Source organism: Oncorhynchus nerka, linkage group LG17 (assembly GCF_034236695.1).
Source record: "Oncorhynchus nerka isolate Pitt River linkage group LG17, Oner_Uvic_2.0, whole genome shotgun sequence".
NCBI classification, from domain to species: domain Eukaryota; kingdom Metazoa; phylum Chordata; class Actinopteri; order Salmoniformes; family Salmonidae; genus Oncorhynchus; species Oncorhynchus nerka.
The window spans coordinates 23,970,452-23,988,310 of NC_088412.1; the positions used below are offsets into that span (position 1 = coordinate 23,970,452).

At 45.0% G+C, this 17,859-nt stretch overlaps 1 protein-coding gene and 1 pseudogene across 1 annotated transcript in view; one reads left to right on the plus strand and one right to left on the minus strand.

Annotated features, from left to right (window-relative positions):
• The first annotated feature begins 6,556 nt into the window (after positions 1 to 6,556).
• Positions 6,557 to 9,710, plus strand: LOC115144997 (MPN domain-containing protein-like; annotated as a pseudogene).
• A 4,825-nt stretch (positions 9,711 to 14,535) lies between these two features.
• Positions 14,536 to 17,859, minus strand: part of LOC115144931 (endophilin-A2-like) — a 31,515-nt gene continuing 28,191 nt past the window's right edge. Inside the window, exon 9 of the mRNA XM_029686083.2 lies at positions 14,536 to 17,208. Coding sequence (XP_029541943.1) covers positions 17,015 to 17,208 — 194 coding nt within the window. The 3' untranslated portion in view covers positions 14,536 to 17,014. The remainder of the gene's footprint in view (positions 17,209 to 17,859) is intronic.

Below are 17,859 nucleotides of genomic sequence, written 5' to 3' on the forward strand. Positions count from 1 at the left end.
TTTACATTTACATTTAAGTCATTTAGTAGACGCTCTTATCCAGAGCGACTTACAAATTGGTGCGTTCACCTTATGACATCCAGTGGAACAGCCACTTTACAATAGTGCATCTAAATCTTTTAAGGGGGGTGAGAAGGATTACTTTATCCTATCCTAGGTATTCCTTAAAGAGGTGGGGTTTCAGGTGTCTCCGGAAGGTGGTGATTGACTCCGCTGTCCTGGCGTCGTGAGGGAGTTTGTTCCACCATTGGGGGGCCAGAGCAGCGAACAGTTTTGACTGGGCTGAGCGGGAACTGTACTTCCTCAGTGGTAGGGAGGCGAGCAGGCCAGAGGTGGATGAACGCAGTGCCCTTGTTTGGGTGTAGGGCCTGATCAGAGCCTGGAGGTACTGAGGTGCCGTTCCCCTCACAGCTCCGTAGGCAAGCACCATGGTCTTGTAGCGGATGCGAGCTTCAACTGGAAGCCAGTGGAGAGAGCGGAGGAGCGGGGTGACGTGAGAGAACTTGGGAAGGTTGAACACCAGACGGGCTGCGGCGTTCTGGATGAGTTGTAGGGGTTTAATGGCACAGGCAGGGAGCCCAGCCAACAGCGAGTTGCAGTAATCCAGACGGGAGATGACAAGTGCCTGGATTAGGACCTGCGCCGCTTCCTGTGTGAGGCAGGGTCGTACTCTGCGGATGTTGTAGAGCATGAACCTACAGGAACGGGCCACCGCCTTGATGTTAGTTGAGAACGACAGGGTGTTGTCCAGGATCACGCCAAGGTTCTTAGCGCTCTGGGAGGAGGACACAATGGAGTTGTCAACCGTGATGGCGAGATCATGGAACGGGCAGTCCTTCCCCGGGAGGAAGAGCAGCTCCGTCTTGCCGAGGTTCAGCTTGAGGTGGTGATCCGTCATCCACACTGATATGTCTGCCAGACATGCAGAGATGCGATTCGCCACCTGGTCATCAGAAGGGGGAAAGGAGAAGATTAATTGTGTGTCGTCTGCATAGCAATGATAGGAGAGACCATGTGAGGTTATGACAGAGCCAAGTGACTTGGTGTATAGCGAGAATAGGAGAGGGCCTAGAACAGAGCCCTGGGGGACGCCAGTGGTGAGAGTGCGTGGTGAGGAGACAGATTCTCGCCACGCCACCTGGTAGGAGCGACCTGTCAGGTAGGACGCAATCCAAGCGTGGGCCGCGCCGGAGATGCCCAACTCGGAGAGGGTGGAGAGGAGGATCTGATGGTTCACAGTATCGAAGGCAGCCGATAGGTCTAGAAGGATGAGAGCAGAGGAGAGAGAGTTAGCTTTAGCAGTGCGGAGCGCCTCCGTGATACAGAGAAGAGCAGTCTCAGTTGAATGACTAGTCTTGAAACCTGACTGATTTGGATCAAGAAGGTCATTCTGAGAGAGATAGCGGGAGAGCTGGCCAAGGACGGCACGTTCAAGAGTTTTGAAGAGAAAAGAAAGAAGGGATACTGGTCTGTAGTTGTTGACATCGGAGGGATCGAGTGTAGGTTTTTTCAGAAGGGGTGCAACTCTCGCTCTCTTGAAGACGGAAGGGACGTAGCCAGCGGTCAGGGATGAGTTGATGAGCGAGGTGAGGTAAGGGAGAAGGTCTCCGGAAATGGTCTGGAGAAGAGAGGAGGGGATAGGGTCAAGCGGGCAGGTTGTTGGGCGGCCGGCCGTCACAAGACGCGAGATTTCATCTGGAGAGAGAGGGGAGAAAGAGGTCAGAGCACAGGGTAGGGCAGTGTGAGCAGAACCAGCGGTGTCGTTTGACTTAGCAAACGAGGATCGGATGTCGTCGACCTTCTTTTCAAAATGGTTGACGAAGTCATCTGCAGCGAGGGAGGAGGGGGGGGAGAATTCAGGAGGGAGGAGAAGGTGGCAAAGAGCTTCCTAGGGTTAGAAGCAGATGCTTGGAATTTAGAGTGGTAGAAAGTGGCTTTAGCAGCAGAGAGAGAAGAGGAAAATGTAGAGAGGAGGGAGTGAAAGGATGCCAGGTCCGCAGGGAGGCGAGTTTTCCTCCATTTCCGCTCGGCTGCCCGGAGCCCTGTTCTGTGAGCTCGCAATGAGTCGTCGAGCCACGGAGCGGGAGGGGAGGACCGAGCCGGCCTGGAGGATAGGGGACATAGAGAGTCAAAGGATGCAGAAAGGGAGGAGAGGAGGGTTGAGGAGGCAGAATCAGGAGATAGGTTGGAGAAGGTTTGAGCAGAGGGAAGAGATGATAGGATGGAAGAGGAGAGAGAAGCGGGGAGAGAGAGCGAAGGTTGGGACGGCGCGATACCATCCGAGTAGGGGCAGTGTGGGAAGTGTTGGATGAGAGCGAGAGGGAAAAGGATACAAGGTAGTGGTCGGAGACTTGGAGGGGAGTTGCAATGAGGTTAGTGGAAGAACAGCATCTAGTAAAGATGAGGTCGAGCGTATTGCCTGCCTTGTGAGTAGGGGGGAAGGTGAGAGGGTGAGGTCAAAAGAGGAGAGGAGTGGAAAGAAGGAGGCAGAGAGGAATGAGTCAAAGGTAGACGTGGGGGAGGTTAAAGTCGCCCAGAACTGTGAGAGGTGAGCCGTCCTCAGGAAAGGAGCTTATCAAGGCATCAAGCTCATTGATGAACTCTCCGAGGGAACCTGGAGGGCGATAAATGATAAGGATGTTAAGCTTGAAAGGGCTGGTAACTGTGACAGCATGGAATTCAAAGGAGGCGATAGACAGATGGGTAAGGGGAGAAAGAGAGAATGACCACTTGGGAGAGATGAGGATCCCGGTGCCACCACCCCGCTGACCAGAAGCTCTCGGGTGTGCGAGAACACGTGGGCGGACGAAGAGAGAGCAGTAGGAGTAGCAGTGTTATCTGTGGTGATCCATGTTTCCGTCAGTGCCAAGAAGTCGAGGGACTGGAGGGAGGCATAGGCTGAGATGAACTCTGCCTTGTTGGCCGCAGATCGGCAGTTCCAGAGGCTACCGGAGACCTGGAACTCCACGTGGGTCGTGCGCGCTGGGACCACCAGATTAGGGTGGCCGCGGCCACGCGGTGTGGAGCGTTTGTATGGTCTGTGCAGAGAGGAGAGAACAGGGATAGACAGACACATAGTTGACAGGCTACAGAAGAGGCTACGCTAATGCAAAGGAGATTGGAATGACAAGTGGACTACACGTCTCGAATGTTCAGAAAGTTAAGCTTACGTAGCAAGAATCTTATTGACTAAAATGATTAAAATGATACAGTACTGCTGAAGTAGGCTAGCTGGCAGTGGCTGCGTTGTTGACTTTGTAGGCTAGCTGGCAGTGGCTGCGTTGTTGACACTACACTAATCAAGTCGTTCCGTTGAGTGTGATAGTTTCTACAGTGCTGCTATTCGGGGGCTAGCTGGCTAGCTAGCAGTGTTGATTACGTTACGTTGCGTTAAAAGAACGACAATAGCTGGCTAGCTAACCTAGAAAATCGCTCTAGACTACACAATTATCTTTGATACAAAGACGGCTATGTAGCTAGCTATGTAGCTAGCTACGATCAAACAAATCAAACCGTTGTACTGTAATGAAATGAAATGAATATGTGATACTACCTGTGGAGCGAAGCGGAATGCGACCGGGTTGTTGAGTGAGGATGTTCTATTCGGTAGACGTTGGCTAGCTGTTGGCTAGCTAGCAGTGTCTCCTACGTTAAGGACGACAAATAGCTGGCTAGCTAACCTCGGTAAATTAAGATAATCACTCTAAGACTACACACTCTAAACTACACAATTATCTTGGATACGAAGACAGCAAAGACAACTATGTAGCTAGCTAACACTACACTAATCAAGTCGTTCAGTTGAGTGTAATAGTTTTTACAGTGCTGCTATTCGGCTGTCTCATTGTTGTTGGTGATCAGGCCTACCACTGTTGTCAGCAAATGTAATGATGATGATGGAGTCGTGCTTGGCTACGCAGTTGTGAGTGCCAATATATGGTGCCAATAAGTAGCCTAGGCCTATTGTCACAGTGAGGGTTTACTTGTAGGTGGTTTTGCTGGCCTCCACCTGATTTGTTTGGTTAATTTTCTTCTGTTAGAGCTGAAGGAACACCGTGAGGAGGAAAGAGGCGAGGAATCACGGACTAGTTCTGGCCTGGTTTAGATCTTATCTGTCGGAAAGATATCAGTTTGTCTCTGTGAATGGTTTGTCCTCTGACAAATCAACTGTAAATTTTGGTGTTCCTCAAGGTTCCGTTTTAGGACCACTATTGTTCTCACTATATATTTTACCTCTTGGGGATGTCATTCAAAAATATAATGTTAACTTTCACTGCTATGCGGATGACACACAGCTGTACATTTCAATGAAACTTTGTGAAGCCCCAAATTGCCCTCGCTAGAAGCCTGTGTTTCAGACATAAGGAAGTGGATGGCTGCAAACTTTCTACTTTTAAACTCGGACAAAACAGAGATGCTTGTTCTAGGTCCCAAGAAACAAAGAGATCTTCTGTTGAATCTGACGATTAATCTTAATGGTTGTACAGTCGTCTCAAATAAAACTGTGAAGGACCTTGGCATTACTCTGGACCCTGATCTCTCTTTTGACAAACATATCAAGATTGTTTCAAGGACAGCTTTTTTTCCATCTACGTAACATGGCAAAAATTAGAAACTTTCTGTCCAAAAATGATGCAGAAAAATTAATCCATGCTTTTTTTACTTCTAGGTTCGACTACTGCAATGCTCTACTTTCCGGCTACCTGGATAAAGCACTAAATAAGCTTCAGTTAGTGCTAAATACGGCTGCTAGAATCCTGACTAGAACCAAAGAATTTGATCATATTACTCCAGTGCTAGCCTCCCTACACTGGCTTCCTGTCAAGGCAATGGCTGATTTCAAGGTTTTACTACTAACCTACAAAGCATTACATGGGCTTGCTCCTACCTATCTCTCTGATTTGGTCCTGCCGTACATACTTACACGTACGCTACGGTCACAAGACGCAGGCCACCTAATTGTCCCTAGAATTTCTAAGCAAACAGCTTGAGGCAGGGCTTTCTCCTCCATTTTTTATGGAATGGTTTGCTTACCCATGTGAGAGACACAAACTCGGTCTCAACCTTTAAGTCTTTACTGAAGACTCATCTCTACAGTGGGTCATATGATTGAGTGTAGTCTGGCCCAGGAGTGTGAAGGTGAATGGAAAGGCTCTGGAGCAACGAACCGCCCTTGCTGTCTCTGCCTGTCCGGTTCCCCTCTTTCCACTGGGATTTTCTGCCTCTAACCATATTACAGGGGCTGAGTCACTGGCTTACTGGTGCTCTTCCATGCCATTCCTAGGAGGGGTGCGTCACTTGAGTGGGTTGAGTCACTGATGTGATCTTCCTGTCTGGGTTGGCGGCCCCCCTTGGGTTGTGCCGTGGTGGAGATCTTTGTGGGCTATACTCGGCCTTGTCTCAGGATGGTAAGTTCGTGGTTGAAGATATCCCTCTAGTAGTGTGGGGGCTGTACTTTGGCAAAGTGGGTGGGGTTATATCCTTCCTGTTTGGCCCTGTCCGGGGGTATCATCGGATGGGGCCACAGTGTCTCCTGACCCCTCCTGGCTTAACCTCCAGTATTTATGCTGCAGTAGTTTATGTGTCAGGGGGCTAGGGTCAGTTTGTTATATCTGGAGTACTTCTCCTGTCTTATCCGGTGTCCTGTGTGAATTTAAGTATGCTCTAATTCTCTCTTTCTCTCTTTCTTTCTCTCTCTCTCTGGCAGAAGCTGAGCCCTAGACCATGCCTCAGGACTACCTGGCATGATGACTCCTTGCTGTTCCCAGTCCACCAGGCCGTGCTGCTGCTCCAGTTTCAACTGTTCTGCCTGTGATTATTATTATTTGACCATACTGGTCATTTATGAACATTTTAACATCTTGGCCATGTTCTGTTATAATCTCCACCCGGCACACCCTGGCCACCCCTCATAGCCTGGTTCCTCTCTAGGTTTCTTCCTAGGTTTTGGCCTTTCTAGGGAGTTTTTCCTAGCCACCGTGCTTCTACACCTGCATTGCTTGCTGTTTGGGGTTTTAGGCTGGGTTTCTGTACAGCACTTTGAGATATCAGCTGATGTACGAAGGGTTATATAAATACATTTGATTTGATTTGATTAGATGCGTGGCACTGGAAGAGGAAATTCTCTAGTGGGGGATAAATATTTTATTTTTGGCCACATAGCGGCTATCTCAAAGCACCCAGCGACACTATCTTTCCGGAAGCAGGAATTGATATCTGATTCAATACTATGTAATTACTAATGGATACTTAATGGATAGATAAATATATTTTTTGACTATAACAAACGGTGTCTGATAGCGACTGAACAGCAAATAGTTTACAATGAGATATAACCTATATGATCAAAGAAACATCGCTTTAGTTTACGGGGAGAGTGACAAGGACGGGAATGAGGAATTGACATTAAAACACCACAACACTACACTGCAGACGCGTTCATGTTAAGTTTTTGCATAATAGCTTTCCAGCCAGTGTGTTTATTGAACCCTTCTGAGCATTGATCAAAAGTGGGTGAAAAGAAAACCTCTAGCGGCTCTCAAACGCTTTCATGGAAATGGGTGAGAATAATACATGATTTTAATTAAAATGTTGAGTGAAATTCATCTCGAGGAGCGGATAAATAACCAATGGCCAAGAATAAAGAACAACGCGCATCCATCTTTAAATGTAATAGTGGTAATTAATACAATTAGATCAAATCAGTAGGCTACTATTTTATCCCTATATGGAATGCCTTCTGCGTTTCTTTTTTTCTTACTAACCATATAAATAGATGCTGTCTCACAAAAGCCACAACATTAATTAGGGCTATCACAAATGATCAAAAGTGACAACAAATTAGCTATGTCAAACAACTTTAAATGTAACGTCCAACAGATTATTACATTTCAACATTGACAGTGATTTATGTGGGTCACTGGGTGACTTCTTGATCTCAAAGATGTCATGACCCCTATAACAAATTCAGAGGGAATCATTTGTTGGACTTCTTTTTGTGGATGAATGGCAATCTTTGGCACTAAGAGATCACCTTTCTATTGAATGGCTTACAAATGCATAATGCTTAAAATATCTGAGTGTGTCTGTGTTCACAGACTCTGAGCCACCCTTGTCTCCACAGGTCATGGAGGAGGGAGGAGAGGAAGAGGAGGAGCGTAGTCAGACCCAAGAACCCTCTCGGGTTGTGGTTCCCTGCTGAGGAGGAGAGGCATTACCCTGAGAGTGCTGCTGAAGGACAGCCTGGTAGAGCCTGGGGATGGAGTGCTGTCCATTTACTACCTGGTAATGCACCTGTAACTGATTATCATACACAAATACACTATATGGCCAAAAGTATGTGGATACATGCTCATCAAACTTTTCATTCGAAAATCATGGCCGTTAATATGGAGTTGGTCCACTTTTGCTGCTATAACAGCCTCCACTCTTCTGGGAAAGCTTTCCACCAAATATTGGAACATTGCTGTGTGGACTTGCTTCAATTCAGCCACATGATCATTAGTAAGGTCAGAGCCTGGCGTTTAGGCCTGGCTCGCTGTCGGCTTTCCAATTCATCCCAAAGGTGTTCGATGGGGTTGAGGCAGGGCTCTGTGCAGGCCAGTCAAGTTCTTTCACACCGATCTCGACAAACCACTTCTGTATGGACCTCACTACATAATGTTGCCAGCACCAGCCTAAAGTTGCATCCTTCCCTCCCTCGGGTAAAACGTTTTTAGGCGACCTGTTTAACGATGGGAAGATCTGCTGGGTGGAGACAGGGCAAATCTCCCAGTGCCTGGGCCACACACTGCAAGCGCCTGGTCAACCCTGCTAAGAAGTCGGGCTGTGGGTGGGCCTCAGTGCGCTACAGGGGCCAGAAACGAGTGCAGTACAAGACCAGCTGGCTGCATAAGTACCAGCCCAGCGCAGACATGGTGAGGAGGAGAAAAAGAGGGAGGTTTGTTGATACGGAAACAAAGCTCTACAGGAAAAGAGGCCTCAAAAGGAAGGGATGCTGGAAGAGGGAGATTTGGAGGGAGAGAAGCACTGTAGAATACTGGCATCTCAAACCCTCCCTCGTCCTGTGATGTCAGAGCTTAGTGAGCGAGGTAGAAGATGACGCGAAGGGAGATGAGGAAGAGGGAAAGACGGCATTGCCGACAGGTGACAAGAGTAGGAAGAACAAACATGAGCTGCATGGTGAGACATTCAATCCACCAAGAATCTGGAGAAATGGCATTATGTAATTTAAACTATGTATGGTAGAGAGTGATATGAGAAAGATGTATCTAATGGGCTCCCTCTAACAGATATCAGCCTTGTGCCCAGGAGAGGAGACAGAGAGATAATCCCCATCAGATACTGCACTCTGGGTACCAGGAATGCAAGGTATATTTGTGCTTATCCCAGCCTGTCTCAATAATGCATATAATGCATATAAGTAAGCGTCAACAATTAAACACATACTGTATATCGACAGGGGTCCACACACGTTGGTGGGATTATCAGCTTTCTCAACCATCAAGAGATTCCAGCCTTTCAATGTGCTGTATGCAGCAACGTGATGCTTCTCATGGTAAGTCATACAGTGGTAGTAAGATAAGAAATGTAAAACTACAGTTTGAGTCCGTTGTATTGGGGGAAAATGACAGATGCATGATTGTGTGTCCTCAGGATTTCCACTGTCACCTGACCACCAGTGAGGTGGTGGGCTACCTCAGAGGACGATAGGACACTAACACACAACGTGAGCATTTCCTTTAAAAGCAGAGACCGTGAGCAATGTCAGTAATGATCTTCAACATGTATGACCTCTGTTGTTGTGCCCTTTTGCTTGCAGTTTAAGAGCATTTCCCTGTCGCAGATAGAGATTGGGCCTTTGCTGTTGAGGAAGAGGTAAGCCAGAGTAACACTGATAATATCAGGACATGGATCAACACACGCCAATTCCACAGTATGATACAGATGTTTGTGTGAAAAACAATCAATGACCTTTCAGATCTGCCAGAATCTGTTCATGCGAGGTCTGTCAGGTAAACATCTATAACACCGACTTATCACTATTCTACCATCCACAGCAAAGGCCCAATGACCATGGCATCCCTGTGGTGGTGGTGGTAGGGACCTATGTACAAGATAACTTCCTGACCAGTGACATCCTGAATGAGATGGTATTGTCTGTAAACTTAGTTATCATCATAGTAACCATACCTATGCAAATTCATTCAAATTGTAGACCATTGGCCATTTTGTAACTGTGCTCTTCTTACTGTATTCAATTATTGTTCCACAGATGCTGCTGGTGGACTTCTACAGGGCAGCTCCTGACCTGGTACAGTTCCATCAGTTCTGGTGTCCTGATACCACCATGATGGACAAAATCAAGGTCTGTGAAACATAAGCCATTTACAACAGGAAACTGCTATGTAACACAAGTAGCATAGATTCCACACCATGTTAATCACTTAGGGCCGGATACTAACTTGTGATCTACGCATGATACCCAAATTATCTCACATCTCTCATTGACATCGATACATTTGCGTGAAGTTCGAGTCATGCATGTTATCTCCAGTTAGGAATTGTCCCTCAGAGATTTCCTCCTCACTTGTTTGGTTTCGCTCTCCCTCTCTCTCCCCCAGGGCTCTCTGAGAGGCCACACACCCAAAGACCAGACCTACTCTCAGATCCTGGAGCTCATCTACAACCAAGTCATCAACACACACTAAGGTGGAAGAGAAACAAGTTTGTGTATAATGCACTGATCTCAAATGAAAATCTCAAAATGACACCCTATTCCCCATACTGTAGTGCACTACTTTTGTAGGGAATAGGGTCTACACAGATAATAAGTTGTCATTTCTGTCCTTTGTCTGTGGTCTTACAACTGCTGCCATGGCCTCAGGCATACTGTAAGCTGAATGTGCACTGGCCTGAAGGAGGAGATGGTGACTCCAGAGTCCGGAGGGTGAGTGTACTGGTCTCCATGGCCTTTTCTGACTGTGAGGTCTGTATAACTGACAATGTTTGTGTGCTGTGAATGTGTTCCCTAGCGTCTGCTGCCAGTGCTTGGCATCAGACTGTTGTTACAGAAGTCGACATGGAAATAAGGGTCTTCCTCTTCTCTATTACCTGTGATATATTTATCGAAACTGTGGTCTGTGACATGTGGAAGTACTGATATGAGAACAATGCCTTGAACCTGCTAAATACACAGAACAGGATGGCACACTGACATGGCAGCTCTGCTTCAAGCTCCTAAGCAACTTTGCAGCACAAGCATTTCGCTTCACCCGCAATAACATCTGCTAAATATGTGTATGTTACCAATACAATTAGATTAAAAACACATAGTGGAACTACTTCTGTGTTTCTGTAATAGTAGTAGATTCTTGTTTTTTTGCAGTCATTAACCATGTTTCCATCTACAGTTTTATGCTAGTGAAGTCATATGAACAAAAATCACTACAGCTGTGATGGAAACAGGAAGTTTTAGTACAATTTAATACAGTGCCTTGCGAAAGTATTCGGCCCCCTTGAACTTTGCGACCTTTTGCCACATTTCAGGCTTCAAACATAAAGATATAAAACTGTATTTTTTGTGAAGAATCAACAACAAGTGGGACACAATCATGAAGTGGAACGACATTTATTGGATATTTCAAACTTTTTTAACAAATCAAAAACTGAAAAATTGGGCGTGCAAAATTAAAAAAAAATTTTTTTTTTAATTAACTGGAAACTATGCAGTTTATTAGGCTACAGATTAAATAAATTATGATGAACTTCACAGGCTGTTGACAGTGCAAGGTGATGAGCTTTCTGCTCCTTTCCAATACATATTGAGGGTCTTTTTCTGGTGACACAATGAGCAATGCTTGATTGCCTTTTGACAAATATAAATATTTTTGCTCTTATCCATAATAATGTAGACTAGCCTACCAGCACAGCCTACCTCAGCATCCCTACTGTACTTCCCACAGCTATGGGTCCACCAGTTGATAAAACCAATATTTTTTGTTATTGAAAAGATATTTCACAACAACTTAGATGGTACAATGACTCCCTACACTATTCAGTGCTCGTTTTCTCACAAACTGAAATCGAGTGAACGGTGTAGAATTTTAGCAACCAGGAAATTACAGTGCGATTTCCAAGAGACCAGAGGTGGCGGAACAGAGTGCTCGGGTTGGGATGTAGGATTTGAGCATAGCCTGAAGGTAGGGAGGGGCAGTTCTCATTGCTGCTCCGAGTGAGTAAACCACCACTGCCTGTATTATTGGCCAATGTGCAATCATTGGAAAACAAACGGGACAATCTATGATTAAGACTATCCTACCAATGGGACATTAAAAACAGTAATATATAATGTTTCACCGAGACTTGGCTGATCGACAACACGTATAATATAGAGCTGGCTGGTTTCTCCGTGTTTCGGCAGGACAGAGCAGCTATGTCTGGTAAGATGAGGGGTGAGGGTGTGTGTCTATTTGTCAATATCTGCTGGTGCGCGATGTCTAATATTAAAGAAGTCTTGAGGTATTGCTTGCCTGAGGTAGAATACCTCACGATAACCTGTAGACCATACAATCTACCAAGAAATGTCTCATCTATATTGTTCGTAGCCGTCTATTTACCACCACAAACCGATGCTGGCACTAAGACCGCACTCAACCAACTCTATAAGGACATAAGCAAACAAGACAATGCTCATCCAGAAGTGGCGCTCCTAGTGGCCGGGGACTTTAAAGCAGGCAAACCTAAATCAGTTTTACCTCATTTCTACAAGCATGTCACATGTGCAACCAGAGGGGAAAAAACTAGACCACCTCTACTCCACACACAGAGACGCATATAATGCTCTCCCTTTCCCTCTATTTAGCAAATCTGACCATAATTCTATCCTCCTGATTCCTGCTTACAAGCAACAACTAAAGCAGGAAGTACCAGTGACTTCAATACGGAAGTGGTCAGATGATGCGGATGCTACGCTACAGGACTGTTTTGCTAGCACAGATTGGAATATGTTCTGGGATTCATCCAATGGCATTGAGGAGTATACCACCTCAGTCACCGGCTTCATCAATAAGTGCATCGACTACGTCGTCCCCACAGTGACCGTACGTACGTTTCCCTTCCAGAAGCCATGGATTACAGGCAACATCCACAAGGAGTGGGACACTAATCCGGACGCTTATAAGAAATCCCACTATGCCCTCAGACGAACTATCAAACAGGAAATACAGGGCTAAGATTGAATCCTACTACACCGGCTCTGACACTCATCGGATGTGGCAGGGCTTGAAAACTATTATGGACTACAAAGGGAAACCCAGACGAGAGCTGCCCAGTGACGCAAGCCAACCAGACAAGCTAAATGCCTTTTATGCTCGCTTCGAGGCAAGTAACACTGAAGAATGCATGAGAGCACCAGCTGTTTTCCGGACGACTTTGTGATCACGCTCTCCATAGCCAATGTGAACATTCACAAAGCAGAAGGGGCCAGACTGATTACCAGGACGTGTACTCAAAGCATGTGTGGACCAACTTTCAAATGTCTTCACTGACATTTTAAACCTCTCCCTGGCCGAGTCTGTAATACCTGCATGTTTCAAACATACCACCATAGTCCCTGTGCCCAAAAAAAGCAATGATAACCTGCCTAAATGATTACTGCCCCATAGCACTACCACCCCGTAGCACAACACCATCATGCCAGAAACCCCAGACCCACTCCAATTCGCATACCGCCCCAACAGATCAACAGATGACGCAAACTCAATCGCACTCCACACTGCCCTTTCTCACCTAGACAAAAGGAACACCTATGTGAGAATGCGATTCACTGACTACAGCTCAACACCATAGTGCCCGCCCACAAAGCTTATCACTAAGCTAAGGACCCTGGGACTAAACACCTCCCTCTGCAACTGGGTGCTGGACTTCCTGACGTGCCGCCCCCAGGTGGTAAGGGTAGGCAACAACATATCTGCCACGCCGATCCTCGACACTGGGGCCCCTCAGGGGTGCGTGCTTAGTCCCCTCCTGTACTCCCTGATCATCCACGACTGCGTGGCCAAGCACGACTCCAACACCATCATTAAGTTTGCTGACGACTAAACAGTGGTAGGCCTGATCACCGACAACGATGAGACAGCCTATATGGAGGAGGTCAGAGACCTGGCAGTGTGGTGCCAGGACAACAATCTCTCTCTCTCAATGTGAGCAAGACAAAGGAGCTGATTGTGGACTATAGGAAAAGGAGGGCCGAACAGGCCCTCATTAACATCGACAGGACTGAAGTGGAGCGGGTCGAGAGTTTCAAGTTCCTTGGTGTCCCCATCACCAACAAACTATCATGGTCCAAACACACCAAGATAGTCGTGAAGAAGGCTTGACAACACCTTTTCTCCCTCAAGAGACTGAAAAGATTTGGCATAGGTCCCCAGATCCTCAAAAAGTTCTACAGCTGCACCACCGAGAGCATCCTGACCGGTTGTATCACCGCCTGGTATAGCATCTGACCGTAAGGCACTACAGAGGTACTGGGCTGTACACACAACCATCACTGGGGCCAAGCTTCCTGACATCCAGGACCTATATACTAGTGGTGTCAGAGGAAATGGTGTGCAATTAAGAGGAAGGCCCAAAAAATGGTCAGACTCCAGTCACCCATGTCATAGACTGTTCTCTCTGCTACTGCACGGCAAGCAGTACCAGAGTGTCTAAGACTGCTGAACAACTAATCAAATGGCCACCCGGACTATTTACATTGACCCCCTGTACTACCTGTCCACCCACTACTGCGTGGCCAAGCTCGACAACAACACCATCATTACGTTTGCTGACGACACCAGTGTTTTTACACTGCTGCTACTTGCTGTTTATTATCTGTACATAGTCGCTTTACAAATGACCTCGACTAACCTGTACCCCCACACATTGACTCGGTACCTGTATATAGCCTCATTATTGTTATGTATATTTCTTGTTACTTTTTATTAGATATTTTTACTTTATTTAGTCAATATTTATTTAACTATTTATTGAACTGAATTGTTAGTTAAGGGCTTGTAAATAAGCATTTCACGGTAAGGTTTATGCGGATTTTAAAATATTTGCATGAAAATCTGACGCCAATTGAAAGGAAACCTAGCTATAGACAGAATTAATTGCACACCATTTACAATCATAGAATATCATCAAAAGTAAAATCCTGATCTAACAATATTTGTAGTAAAATACAATGTTAAAATATGCAATATATACACACGAGACAATATATTGCATATTTTAACTTTCTATTTGATAAAACATTGTATTTTACTGTCTGCTCACTGTTAGTGTTGATGGTGCTTTGGAAAGAACTACACTGCCACCTTTTGTCCCACCAACCTACTGAACATTTCCATCAAAAACACACACAAAAAATTATCATTAGTGTAGATTCCACCTCACATGCATTAACATTTTGGCAATTAAGCAGTAATAGTTTATTTACACTTATGATCAAAACATTATTTTCAAAAACAGTCCTTGCACAGTACAAAAATGCTTGGGTGACATTTATTTATTCAAAGATGGTAGAAGGCAGAAAACAAGAAAAAGCAAGTACAAATATGTTTTTATAATACATGACAATATATTGCAGTTAAATTTGACATACCATACAATGACATACCAAAAGTAAAAAGAAAACAAAGTAAAATACATACATTTACAAGGTATTCGGTAGACCTACATGCAAAGATTAATTTAAAACATTTTTTTGTGAATGTTTTGTATGTAAAAAAGTAATACCATTGAGTGCCAGAATTATCTTTTTTAGTTCAAGTGATAATTCTGGTTCTCCAACGGATTAGACAGAAATTACCCTTTTTAAAAAGTGTAGTGTGTCACAAAAGCAAGTGTACACATGCACAACTGTCTGTACACAGCAAAGTGCCAAGGCAGGAAATGAACAGAACCCTTACTACAGAAATTCATGACCATAGTAAGTAGCTTGGTTATTTTGGTTGGTTGTAGTCTTTTCCTAATTTCTTTCCCAAAGGCACTGAAGCACCCCTAACTATAAATTATGTTTTGGACTCTTATTGGTGTGTGATCCAGGTTGCTCTGTATCAGTCCACCACTGCACTCTGTCATTGAAATGAACAGAACCCAGGCCTGTAAACGTATGGGAGAGCTCTAACACCAGAGAGGAGGTGATGTGAGAGACAGAGCAGAGTGGTGGATGGAGGGAGCAGACTGGAAGAGAAAATAGTAGCTAAAGTTAGCCTGGACCTCAACACCGAGGGGAGAGAAATATGTGAATGAAAAAGTGCACTGCAGCATGTGTAACTCAATCATATCCACAACTATCAATCATGGAGGTTCTTTAAGCTCTGACAGTATGCATCTTGGTAGCAGGGGCTTTTCCTAACAGAACCATCATCACAAATAAAATAACCATATATTATTATTCAGTTTCCCAGTCATTTCCTCATTCAGTATTTACTATATTTGACACCGTACGCAGTCCTGTCCAGCAGCACACACCAACCCCTCCTCCTACAAGACCCGGGGAGAAGTGTGATAACCAACGAAGAAGTAAATAATACTTAATACAGACGTGAATGAACGAGATTTCCTGATCCTAAAGAACTTCACAGTCTCACACACGCATCTGAAAAGAGTCCCACGTTTATGTGCACTATGTGGGAGACAGACGGAGACACTGCCAGCAGCGTTGTTGTCTATGGATGTACAAGCTGAGGTTCTAAGGACAAGCTGAACAGACAGGCACTATGATGACACACCTAAAACCCCCACCTCACCAGATCACATACGGTCCACACACCATGTACTCTATTCTATTTGGCATTTTTAGCTGTGTTTCCTCTATTGAACAGATGGACAGACAGGAAAACTAAAAACACACAGGAATGTTGCTAACGTCATGAAATGTCCAGTAGCCCCTGGGGAAAATGTTTTCTTATAAATGTTAACTAGACCCAAACTCAAACAGTTTTCTCCTCACGGGCTTCAGTCTGACGGTCTGGGTTTGAACATCCTTTCAGTAGAGGCCTCCAACTACACATTACTTACACAGTCCCTCACACATACATCAACAATCTCATTGGAGGACCAAGGTGCAATTGAACCGTTTAGCTGTACATTAAAAAAACAATAAATGAGGCTTAGACCAAAACAAATCAAATGCAGACCATAGCAAAACTAAACAATGTCTGAGGCCCTTCATGCTCTCCTGTGGCTCAGGCATACAGAAGGTACATCGTTTTGTAAATCAACTGACTGTAAATGGATCATTAGTACAAGGCATTGCTGTAGTTGTTTACTGAGGCGGATGGTTGTGTTAGCCTGGCCAGCAGGGGGCTTCAAGAGATGTAGTCCAGTCAAAAGCCACTATTTGCAAGGCTTTGCAGTTGCAGTGTCCGACATACTTGCCTTGTAAATAAGGCGAATACTCAGCAGAGTCCATACTAAAATGTGGGACTTGGAGAAATGCGGGATGTGTGAAATACATTTTTTGTTTTGAAACTACGAAAAATAAAAAGACAAGGCTTTACAAGTGGTATAGTTTACAGTCAGAACCAGCTAACTGCAGATGTTAATGTCTTCTGCTGCTTACAGGTACGTAACTTTACATTCAATAATAAATTGTTACCATTTCAATTTTGATACATTTAATTTGAAACTTCTATTTTCTGTAGAGATATCTGTGGTTGACAGAAAACGTTACTTTAAAATGTTAGTCTGGTTGAGTCAGGTTCTTCATGCCTGTGTCCGAATGTCAGTCTTCCGTATTCGCTTGTAGGGCAGGGGGATCATATTCAAATCTCTTTCTATTTGAACTGGAATGTGAGAAGCCATCATTTTCCAATTTTCCTCCTTCAAATATGAAGATGAAACCGTGCCAAAGAGTACAGGTACGTCTGTGATGATGGTGAAGATGAGGACGAAGACTCTAGGATCTTTCCCACAGATTCAACTGGCTCCTCATTCCCTCTCTCACGTACTCTTAAGGCACTCTTTAGTTTGTCAGGGGGACGACAATCTCCACGTAGTTGAGAGGGAAAAATCCTGATTGGCCGTGCAGCATGCCTTCGTACCAGTTCTCATCGATCTGATTGGTCAGGGTGATGATATCGCCCTCCTTGAAGCCCAGCTCTCCCTCATTCTCCGGGTCAAAGTCATACAGGGCCTTACAGCATGGCTGTTCTGAAACTGAATGACAAAAAGAGGAGAAAGGAGGAGAGAGGGATGGAAAACAGAGAGAGAAGGTTGAAAAAGTGTACATCATACCAGACAGTGATAGACTAATCCCATCTCTCTCTGTCCATACATCCCACCCTCCTTCTGCTGGCTAACAGAGCTGGACCGTCCGATTATGGTTTTAGGTTTTCACATAACATGGTTTGTTAGCTTATGGTTCACACTGTAGTTGAAGTATTAGTAGGTGTGGCTGGGTTGTGAAATGAACACACTGCAGGCTCAGACAGTGTGAGGAGTGACAGTGCTAGAAAGATGACCTGGCCCCCCATACAGCCCTGTGTTGTTCTGGTCAACAAAATAATTTAACAGAGTAACATCTCAAAACAGTTATTTGAATATCCTAAAAATGTAAGGTAGTCAAAGGATTAATGAGAAAAATAATATCATTAGGGGGGGGGGCAATAGGGGCATTCACCATTTAGCACAATGTTTTATGGGTACATACATCGCCTTCAGAAAGTACTCACACCCTTTGACATTTTCCACATTTTGTGTTACGTCCTGAATTGAAAATGGATTCAATGTAGATGTGTTTGTCACGGGCCTACACACAATACCTCATAAATGTCAATGTGGACGAAGCTTTTTATTTGTATTACATTT